Source organism: Triticum urartu, chromosome 2A (assembly GCF_056163025.1).
Source record: "Triticum urartu cultivar PI428250 chromosome 2A, HENAU_Tu73, whole genome shotgun sequence".
NCBI classification, from domain to species: Eukaryota; Viridiplantae; Streptophyta; class Magnoliopsida; order Poales; family Poaceae; genus Triticum; species Triticum urartu.
In genome coordinates this window covers 707025521-707036336 of record NC_141874.1, presented here as the reverse complement: position 1 = coordinate 707036336, position 10816 = coordinate 707025521, and the positions used below count along the sequence as shown (strand labels likewise).

General features: G+C 43.6%; 2 protein-coding genes across 3 annotated transcripts; one reads left to right on the top strand and one right to left on the bottom strand.

Annotated features, from left to right (window-relative positions):
* The first annotated feature begins 1761 nt into the window (after positions 1 to 1761).
* LOC125539905 (endoribonuclease YBEY, chloroplastic) lies at positions 1762 to 6699 on the top strand. Of its 2 annotated transcripts, none has more exons than XM_087545049.1 (13): positions 1762 to 2156; positions 2242 to 2493; positions 2595 to 2690; positions 3475 to 3649; positions 3750 to 3830; positions 3939 to 4018; positions 4445 to 4537; positions 4909 to 4980; positions 5296 to 5415; positions 5507 to 5557; positions 5679 to 5864; positions 6066 to 6351; positions 6435 to 6699. In XM_087545049.1, the coding sequence occupies exons 1-12, from the start codon at positions 1830 to 1832 to the stop codon at positions 6114 to 6116; spliced, it is 1584 nt and encodes a 527-aa protein (XP_087401175.1). In that variant the 5' UTR covers positions 1762 to 1829; the 3' UTR covers positions 6117 to 6351; positions 6435 to 6699. The 2 variants fall into 2 exon arrangements, with proteins under 2 accessions (XP_087401175.1, XP_048559400.2); XM_048703443.2 differs by having other exon boundaries at positions 3918 to 4018.
* Positions 6700 to 6878: 179 nt separating this feature from the next.
* Positions 6879 to 7962, bottom strand: LOC125539906 (uncharacterized). Its single transcript, XM_048703444.2, has 2 exons — positions 7641 to 7962; positions 6879 to 7302 (listed from the first exon to the last, which is right to left on the bottom strand). Exons 1-2 carry the CDS (start codon positions 7925 to 7927, stop codon positions 6981 to 6983), a joined length of 609 nt encoding a protein of 202 aa, XP_048559401.1. The 5' UTR covers positions 7928 to 7962; the 3' UTR covers positions 6879 to 6980.
* Between the last annotated feature and the right edge of the window lie 2854 nt (positions 7963 to 10816).

Genomic DNA, 10816 nt, shown 5'->3' with positions numbered 1-10816 from the left:
GTCGTCGTTCCTAATCTGCCCGGAGCCCAGCCGTCTACCACGGTAAGGTCTCCTCCATCCTCTCCTCGAAAGAGATACTCTGCCCACAAGGCCCTGAACACCCTGACTTATTCTCCTAAGGGTCACCGCTCAAAGCACAAGCGGGCCGACCTGGCCCCTCAAGGGGGGGAGCCAACAGACGCCCGTGGTCAACGAACATCCATGCGTCCTAGATGTGGGTACGATCACATTTTTGAAGATTGGCGTGAGCGCGGCTTCCATTTATGTGCAGGTGGTTGTTGAGATGTGGTCGAAGTACTTGAGGGCGACGGGAAGCGGGCACGACCGACAGTTGATTCAACTTTATGGTGTGTTTCCTCCTTGACTTACTCAGAGTAACACCACACCCTCTTCTAGAACTTTTTCTCAACGCATACCTCTTCGGTCTCGTGGTGGAAAGGTCCATGGGGAAGGCACAACCGCACCGACAAGGTCAATGGGGGTGATTGTGGCCGTGACGGGGAGGGTGAAGAGAGTGGGCGAGGTGGCGTCCGACTTAGGGAGTGAGTGTGGCGGCGATGGTGATGGGAGCTATGTGGTTATATGTACTCCCGAAGGAGCTCACACCAGCGAGAAATGAAGGTTGATTTGCTGTATGCAGGCGCGAAACGACACGACGACCATTAATTGGCGCTCTACCCGGTGGAAATGCAAGTGTGTCATTGGCAGGGACGGAAATGACAACCGTATGGACGACAATGTCATTGATCAGATTGCACGAGGGAGAAAGAGGCTGGGATGAAACTTCCCTGGTGAACAGTTGGCAGATGACGTGCAGTCCAAACAAATGCCCCCAACCTTCAAGCACAAATGCTTGTGGGTTGGATATGGAGGGTCCTCCATAAATTATGACAACTCGGACGTCAAAACATATTCAAATACTTTGTCCCTTATGGCACCGAATACTTCGTCACTTGTAGTTAGCCCCTACAGGTTCTCACACATGTGTCTTTTATGGTCTAACCCACGCTGCAACGATCACCTTTCGCTCAGAAAATAAAACTTTGGAGATCACGCGACGTGCAGAGGCAATGTGGGGCGGATGGCCCGGCAGGGCAACAATTGGGCCATTTCGTTTTTGGGAAGATTTTAGATGCTTCTAGTCTGGCTTTTCTTTTTCTGTTTCTTTCTGCTGAATATTATACTCGGTTTTTGTTTCGGTTCATTTTTAAACTTTAGTTTCAAATTTTTTGAACCATTTTCATTTCCGTGAACATTTTTAATATTTGTGGACTTTTTCCAAATTCATGAACTTTTTTAAAAAAAATCCTGAACTGTTTTCATATTCACTATTTTTTTCTAATTCATGAACTTTTTTAAAATTCACAAAAACTCTCTCAAATTCAGAAACATTTTTCAAACTCATGAAATTTATTTAAATTTGTCTTTTTGTATTCACAAGCCTTTCTAAATGCACGTTCAAATTCGTTATCATTTCTAAATCTCCAAAAACAATCAAATTTTTAAATATTTTAAAATTTTTGAACCTTTTTTAAATTCCCGAACAATTCTTAGAAATCACCTGAACACTTTTTGATGTCATCAAAATTTTCAAAATTAAAAAAACGGTTTTTTCATCAGCCAATAAGAGAGGAATGAGCAGGAAAAAAAAACCCAGCCGATCAAGAGAACTAGAGAGCTAGCGAGCCCGCCTAGAGCGAGGCGCAATTCTGGGCCGCGGCCCCGCTAAATGGTACAGTGGCTTCAAGAAAAAGATGGAATGGTTTAACCCTATCTTCCTCCTCTCCGACTTTGCACACGCGCGCAGCCTCCTCCTCCTCTTCCTCTCAATGGCGCGCCTCCACCGCCTTCTCTCCCGCGCGCTCGCCTCCAACCACCTCCTCCGCCCTTCTCCGGCCCCATTTTCAGCGCGCCCGACTCTCCCGCTCCACTCGCAGCCGCCGGCGCCGCCGCGTCCTCACCCCCATGGTCGCAGCCCGCCCCCTTTCCTCGCCGCCGCCTCGCGGCACTACGCGTCACCCATATCCAGACGACGGCGGCGCGGCTCGTTGCCGTCGATGTTTCCGAGGCGGAGGAGAGCCAGGTTGAAGGGCCCCGCCGAGCTCAGCGTGCAGATTGGCATCGAAGAAGCCCTCCCCGACGACCCCCTCGTCCTGGTGATAATAGCCTCCGCTCGCTATTTCCGCTCCTTGGACTTGTTGAATTGTTAGCTTGTGTCACTAATTACGAATGGCTTCTCAGAGTATTGCAGAAACACTTCGAACGGATGTTGGGAAGGCAATGAAGCTGGCATTCCACAATTTGGGGAACTCGGAGTACAAGACCAGAGACCCCTGCATAAGCAATGTGGATGAGTACGACAGCGTTGAGGTATCTCTGCTGCTTTGTGATGATGATTTTATCAGGAAGCTGAACAAGGAATGGAGGGGTGAAGACCGCGCGACGGATGTTCTGTCAATGTCGCAGCATATCCCGGGGCTCCAAATTCCCGTTGTAAGACGTTTACAGATGTTTCTGTTGATGTTGAACTAGTTTATTTGTTACAGATGTTTCTGTCCGATCTTATTATTTACTTGTTGCTTTTGGTTCAACAGCTGCAACTAGGTGACTTGGTAATTTCTGTTGAGACAGCCCGACGGCAAGCAGAAGAAAGAGGCCATACACTTCTTGATGAGATAAGAATTCTCATGGTTAGTCTTTCTTGACTTATTTCTGGCACCACATGTGTTATCCTTATTGGGGTGCCCGTGTGCTTCTGTTTTGTAGTTGTGTAGGTTTCGTCTGATCTATTATTGACCGTAGCAGTAGTGATGCCTGATAATGGTGGTTTTGAGCTCATATTATAGTTTGAACGGTCACAATAGCAAAATTAAACATGAAGGAAATTGGATCAATATCTTTTTTGAAACTTAGAATTGGATCAATATTGACAACACACCAGGTAACAGCAAGATGGAGGTGTGCTTGGTTTGCAGCCCCAGTGACAATGTTTGGGCAAGCCAATGTTTGGCAATGTTGAAACTTGCCAGTAATAGCCTAATTGGTTGGCAGTCAATTGCAATGCCAAAATTTGCATATCAACTTTGGCTATGAGCTAGTTGGCAAATGGTAGGCAACATCAGAGTGCACACCAATGGATTGGCCTCAATCCAGTCACTAGCCAAAGAGGCGGCCTTACCCAAACGTTGGCTTGGGCAATTGGGGTTGCAAACGAAGCACGCCCTAGGTGTGTATTTACTTCATGAGATTTATTTTGAATTAGTGCTATGCTTGAAAGTTGAAATTTGCATACCAAGATAAAGCTTCAAGTTTTGCCTATTGGCTTGATCGCTTGACTACCTTCTGTGAACAAATAATTACTTCGATGCTACTTCTGGTGTATCTTATGAAGAGAACCTCCGTGCGATTGTTCAGTGTTGGAATAGCTTTGCTGATTGCGAGCCTATTCTGTGTTAACCAATTTATCTTTATCAGGTTCATGGATTGTTGCATTTATTGGGCTTTGATCATGAACTCAGCAAGGAGGCTGAAGAAGAGATGGAGCAGGAAGAAGAAAAAATATTAAATACTCTTGAATGGATAGGAAAAGGACTCATTAGGAGTGCGTATCATTTCAGTACTGATATGGGTCATTCAGAAAATTCTGATGGTAGGTCGCCCTTGCACACTATTGTTGTGTGTTTTTCTTTATGTGAAGGGTTGCCATCTGTTTCTTCTCACTGGAGTACCTCTGAACTTTTAATATGTAGAGGCCAATAGAGATATAGAGAAAAGGAGTTTACAGGAGGGTCATCAGCCGAAACTGACCCATATAATATGTGATATAGATGGTGAGGTGATGAAGCATCAAGAAGTATACTGTTTATGCTGGATCTTACCAACTTCTAGCAAGTAACTTCTTTGCAAAAATTATTAAGGTACTGTTGTGGATTATGAAGGACACCTGCGTTCAGAGTCAATAGAATCTTTGAGAGAGGCAGTATCACGGGGAGTAACTGTTATCATGCTTACTGGCAAGGTGGGTTTTAGTCTTAAGCATTCGTCATGAATGCAAGGATATCCGGTCGTCCAATGTGAATGGCCCTGATCTTGAGGTTAAGGCTACTTCTCAGTCTTTCCTTAACAATATTACCGATTATCAATGATATGGGTAACTTTCCCACAGCATAAAGTACGTGGAAGTAGTCTTGATGAAAGTTAGTGCTTCTATGTAGCTTCTCATCTTAGTTCAGTTTAATTTCAGATGGAATTCGAATAATAAGCAACATGATTTCAACTTGTGATCAGTTGCAGCTGACTATTTGTGATATTAATCTTAAGTACACTATGAAGTTTCCTAAGGAATGTCAAAGCAAAGCACATATATATTCTATATAAGATGGCTGCATTTTTAGTATAATTGCATGTTTCTAATATTTTCTTGATTTTCATCCCTTTTAATTAGACCCGTGCTTCCACCATAGCAACCTTCAAGCTTCTTAATATGGAAGGAAGAGGTGATTTTATATCGGAGAATTCAGCTGGTGTATTTCTACAGGTACATCCTCCATTCTTACTTGAATAGTTGTAGAATTTGGAAGTTTGGTTATCAAAGCTTCATGGCTTTGTGCAAGTGTTCTTTTGGCACTCATATCCCTTTTTGTTGAATTAGACACATCTGGACATTTTGAAGTAAAAATTTGTGTCCAATTGCTCTACTGAATCAGGCACCCTAATTTAGATTGCAACAATAGTAAGAATATGTTTATTTTTCAATCGACGGGGATATGATAGAAGGAAGTAAGTGTGGAGCCCTCGTCATTATCATTCTTTATACTTGTTTGAGGCTTTGAGCAATAGTAAGAATATGTTTTTTTTTTCAATCGACATTTACCCTTATAAAGTTATATTTTGCTCTGTTCGCTGCAGGGTTCGCTTGTATATGGGGAGCATGGCCAACTTATTTATAGAGCAAACTTGGATGTGGATATATGCAAGGAGGTAGTGATTTACACTTTTACAGTATGTCAGCTGATTACTTTCTGCCGTACTTCTGTCAGAAATTTAGTGCTGCGCCTGCTCGTCTTCCATCGAACTTTTAATATTACCTACTGTTCTTTTTATTAGGAGGATTTGCGGGGCATTTCGTGTCTTGTCAGTTCTTTATCGTGAATGTGGATGTTAGGCATGAAATGTGCTATCATTGAGCTTGAATCATTTTCATATCAGTTTTGACTTGTTATGGTTGTGTGCCCCTTTTAGTGATGTATAAGATCGTCAGGTATTATATTTAAATTTCTTTTGTTCCATTTGCAGGCATGTTTGTACTCCTTGAAGCATAAAATTCCTCTTGTTGCATACTGTGAGGAACAATGTTTGACCTTGTTTGAACATCCTTCTGTCAACTTGTTGCACACTGTGCACCATGAGACCAAGGTACAATATTTAGGTTTTTGCTAGATAAACTTCTCTTTCTTCCTTTCCAACTATATTAAGCAGTTGAGCCAACATTGAGGTTTTGTCATAGGTAAAAGTGATGCCTTCAGTTGAGGACCTCTTGGAATATTCATCGATTCAGGTTTGTTATTGTAACTATGGCAAATGCAAAGTGGATGTGCCATTTATAAGGATGATGAGTTTTCCTATCTTTGGATCAGTTTTGTTTAGAGTGAACTTACATGGTTTACTTGCATTTGCAGAAGTTGCTTTTCCTTGGCAACAAGAACGAAGATTTTTCTGTCCTCACACAGCATTGGTCGGAACTAACAGAAGGGAAAGCATGTGTTATCAAAGAGCAGCCAAATGCAATTGAGATTGTTCCCCTTAATGCTTCAAAAGGTGGTGGTATAAGGGCTCTACTTGATCATCTCGGATTAACTGAAGATGTATGAATTTGTTCCCGTCAATGAACTCCATTTTTACTGTTCCTTTTGTACCTTATTTCATCTTCTTTGTTTTTAAAGGAATGTAGTAGGGGAATCCCCTGCTGCGATTTTGTACCTTATTTCATCTTTCCATTGTGCTCCCTTAGAAAGCATCACCACCACTAGAATGTATTTACAAGCATTATATGTCTGCTTATGCAGTCTGATCTTGACGCGGTCGGAGACTATACCAGATGGCTAAGCAACAAGTGATCCAACTGACATGATGAAGCATTCTTTAGCAAGAGAGTGCTGATTGAGAGCTTCAGATATTCTAGGAAATGTCATATATGGGATGTACAAAAGACAAGGTATTGTGGTCTGGGAACTATGGAGAGTCGCAACTTTGTGATACTATCCTTTAGGGCTGGCTACCAAAAGGGTTTGTGCATTGTGCATGTTGGAAAAGGGATGTGGGTGTTGGAGTGGCAAATTTGATCTCCTTCAGGTAATTTTGTTTTGAAGTTTAAAACCATGCTCTTGTAGTAGTTTCATTGGTTTTTATGAGAGCCTTTCTCTTGTTGTTAACAGATGTACTTCATGGAGGTGAGGAGAAGAGAAAACCAGACGAGCTTGTTTAGACAAACACCAAGTGAAATCACATGTTTCGACTTGTGATAACCTAATAGAAATATTCTTGTGGCCCTTGACTCCCTTTTTTTGCGAATGTTGTGGCCCTTGACTCTGATGAACATGTCATCGTAATCATTCATGGCAATACTGATTTTCCACAGAATACTTGTACAGTTGCTTTCAGGAACATTTTTTATCGTTCCTTAATAAATGGTTCCCCTAACTTGTGGCGTCGTGTGTATAAGAAGAGAATAGATGGTGTACCATCATGGGCAAGTTTAACACAAGGAGCTGTGTCTATTGAGTTTTTCCGATTGTGACTGGACCAAGTGTCACTTTATTCATTTTTACAGTTAACTTTCATATGGACTAAAATAAAATCAGACATAAGAGAAATCAGGCTGATCTCAGAATGAGAAATTAGTTTGAATTTCCATGTGAAAGTGTACAGTAAGTACTGTATGTTCATAGGAAGTGGAGTCCTGGCATTATAGTTGTAGCTAGTTAAGAGTTCATATGCATTTGTACATCTTCCTTGTTCTGGTGTGCAGGTAAATTGGCACTCCTGTACAAGAGGTTGGTGCTGCTTGCTCTGGACATTTGACAAGCAAATGAACTTTTTGAGGGCCTCTTGGCTATCATCTTGTTGCATGTCCTCGGTAAGTGATTTGACCGCTGGTTCATGCCTAATCCTGCTGCGTAGCTCTTGCATGTCTTCATCCTCTTGCTGTAGGTAACTTCCTTTCCAAGGTCTTGAAGACATGTAGCATTAGATATCCATGTGAATGATTGGGACTTCCCTGGGTAGTACTTGGACAACCCTCTCCTGTGGAAATTAAATTATTTGTTAGAGATCGCACTCCTTTTTTGAATAATTTGCAATTTCAAGTGGATTCTATAGAAGTTATATGGAAAGAACCGTGACATTGTGTTCTCTGGTTATTCAGTATGTATTTTAGGGAAATATTCATAACCAATGCATTAAATACTTGTCCTGTGCAAAGTGGAACCTCAGAAGCTATCACTTAGGAGCATGTCATTTTAAATTCGAAGACCTGTTAGCATGCATGTTGTTGGAAAGGGTGACAAAGTTTTGGTGTTTTTCATACAGGTTGGGAAACACAGACGGCCAAATTCCACGTTATCAAGGTGCATGGCATGTACCTGGCAGGAAGCTGGGCTAGCAGCGAAGACAGCTCGTAGAGAGGCCCCTCTGCCTCGGAGTCCAGATGCAAGGTGCTCGACGACGCTGAAGACAACTCCGAAGAATAATCATCAGGTGGGGAGTAAGTCGACCCATCACCCAGATTCAACCCCAATGAGCATGACGACGACCCGCTGGACGTTCCCGAGGGCGAGGTGCAAGAAGCAGCGTCAGGGTGATCTTCTCCTTCTCCTTGCCAAACGCAGGCGGCCTCACGGCACAGAGCCTCGTTGCAAGCTTCATCCATCACAGGGCTGAACAAGAGGCAGGAGCAATGGTTATCTCTTGGGATGTTGGGAGCTTGGACGGCAAAGGGAAGGACCCCCTATATATGCAGACGCGAGGGGTGGAGGAAAAAAAAAAGAACCATTGCCGTGGGCAGACGGGCGTCTTGCTCGCTTCAGATAGGCTTCCGTCGACTGGCGCCGAAAGTAAAACCAAGCCTATCCTTGCCGTACAGAGAGTGTCGGTCTTATCACCAAATGAAGTACTGGGCATTCCTACTGTCTGGAGCGTTTGCGCATGTGGAAACACTTGTTTTCAGAGGGAGCAAGAGACGGAAACATGTGTTGGTTGCCGGGAGCAAGCAATTATGTATCGGGGCATGTGAAAGGGACGTGGATAAACTACGCTGGCTCATCAGGATAAGCATCTTATCTTACGGGACTCTGTCGACCGATCGGCGGGGGTGAGGGAGAAAATGGGGCTTATCTCCGCGGATTAGCCGGGATAAGATAGATTACGGTGGCGACATGGTGCTTTCGGTTACGAGTTTGATTGCGCTAAGGGCTAGTAACTGCTGCTGCGAGATTGGCTTGTTTATTCGGTTCTCTAGGGCTGCTGGCTACAGAAAGAATCACGCAAATATATACTCTCTCCGTCCCAAAATAAATGTCTCAAACAAGTTTTCTTAACTGGTCTCAGACTTGATTTGGATAGGGTGGAAACGGGGTGCATGGCTTAAAGCCTGTTTGTTTGGGAGATGCTAACTTTGTCGACGTGAGCACAGTTGTTAGCAAAATTGCCAGAAATGTTTACTTGGTGTGGCTTGAAGCAAAAGATAAACCTAGCAGAGTCAAACGTGCTTTTTCTAGGTGGCATCATCATGACTAGTTTTATTCCAACTCAAACAGAGATGCATCATCCACAATCTATCGAATGGTCGACTGAGGTGCGTTCTCTCCATCCATAGAGACGGAGGACAAACTCTAGCCATGCTTGCTAGCTTGTGGGGCGACACTATTTGTCTCACGCATACAGGGCTAGTTTGGATCGAGTCCTCAACATTGTGCCTGGAGGAAAGTGCTGCCTGGAGCCTGGGGTGGTGGACCTTTTTTGCCTGGCCAGGCAAGCCTGGGCATGTATGTTTGGTTCCATCCCTGGGTGGCGTTTTTGCCATTTAGTGATTAAAGAAATTTTAAACGATGGACCATACTGCACATGACTCTTTATAGTGCCAGGCAGCTGGCCAGGCGAAAGAAACATGACGCCTGGGTCAGGCTAATTACGTGCCTGGGCCAAAATTGTTTTTTTTTTAACATGGACCAGGCTAATGCCAGTGCATGGACTCCCAGGCCAGGCAAGCATTCTAGGAGTAGTTTTCAGGACACTATCCAAACAAACACCAGGCATGGTCCAGAGAGCGCCCAGGCCAGGCGTGAAGCGCCCAGGTCATCAACCAAACTAGTCCACAGTGCTACCTAACCATCGCCAATGATAGGAGCAACCACGGTAGGGGAAAAAATAGCCCCCCTATTCAACGATGCACAAGCTTCGTGCAATCCAACTGCACCATGAGGTACTGAACTCCGATGCTCGAAGCCATCTCAGTCCTCGCTTGAGGGCTATGGCCTGTGGTTTGAGCATTGATGATTGGTAGAATCCTCTGTTGGAAAAGGCAGTGCTTAGAAGGCGCTTAGGCACGCCTAGGCGCTAGGCAATGGCGAAACGCCTCGCCTAGGGCATAAATGAAGGTCTAGGCATGGGAAGTAAGGAATTTCCTACCCAAGCAAGAAATCATGTCACATACTGCACATATATGCCAGGCAGGTTATATTCCAGTGGGAGTAGCCAGTAATTACCTTATTCATATGCCCTAAATTAATATCAACACCCATATAAAAGTCACAAATACACTTCGAGTAAAAACTATATTACCGCCTATGCCGCGCCTAGGGTGCTTAGGCACCGCCTAGGCACTAGGCAAAGGCCAACCGCCCCGCTTACGCCTACCGCTTTTTCCAACCTTGGTAGAATCCCAATGAATCTATTATCTTCATACCTTCTATGAAGATGTGGGCCATCGGATGAAAAGCTGGATGGATGAAGCGGCGCCAAGCTTGTAGCATCCTCTTATGACAAGAGAGTGCCACATACAAAGGTAACAACAGGTTCTATAGGAAGGTGACTCGACCTACGATGTTGTCTGACACATAATGTTGGCCAACTAAAAGTCAACATGTCCAACAATTAAGTGTATCAAAGACGCACATGTTGAGATGGATATGCGGCCACACAAGAAAGGATCAGGTTCGAAACATGATAGAGCTGGAGTAACACCAATTAAAGAGAAGCTTGTACAACATTGTTTGAAGTGGTTTGGACATATACAACACATGCCTCCAGAAGCACTGGTGCATAACAGAAGGATAAGCATGATGATAATGTCTAGGAAGGCCGGGGTAAACCAAACTTGACATGGGAGTGGGAGGAGAATTAATAGTGGCCATGGGTGGTTTCAACTCTAGCCTATCCTAATTTGTTTGGCGCTGAAATGCTTAGTTGTTGTTTTGCACGATTCAAGCATGAAAAGCAAAACTTTTAAAACAGAAGACCAAAAGGCAATTTTTATGATGAAGGGATTAGCTTCCCAAACAGAGGTAAGAATATGGGAATTGTCTAGAGTTGACAACAACCGCCTAAAAGGCATTTGGTTGTTTAATTATTTGCTAGGCAGACATGGGAATGCCTAAACCACCTTACTAGACATGTTTGCATATTTATCCTAGTACTTGAGACAAAGAGGTTTCAAAGATTTTTTATTTTGAAAACCATTCCAACATATTTCTAACGGTATTTAGTGAGTTCGTAGACAAACCTTGTATTTAACAAGAAACAAGACATGTACTCCCTCTGT

Coding starts and splice junctions, on each gene's coding strand:
- LOC125539905 (XM_048703443.2), top strand. CDS start 1,830: ATGGCGCGCCTCCACCGCCTTCTCTCCCGCGCGCTCGCCTCCAACCAC. Junction 4,538..4,908: donor CAGCTGGTGTATTTCTACAG/GTACATCCTCCA, acceptor TGTTCGCTGCAG/GGTTCGCTTGTATATGGGGA. Junction 4,981..5,295: donor ATGTGGATATATGCAAGGAG/GTAGTGATTTAC, acceptor TTCCATTTGCAG/GCATGTTTGTACTCCTTGAA.
- LOC125539906 (XM_048703444.2), bottom strand. CDS start 7,927: ATGGATGAAGCTTGCAACGAGGCTCTGTGCCGTGAGGCCGCCTGCGTT. Junction 7,303..7,640: donor CTAGCCCAGCTTCCTGCCAG/GTACATGCCATG, acceptor TAATTTCCACAG/GAGAGGGTTGTCCAAGTACT.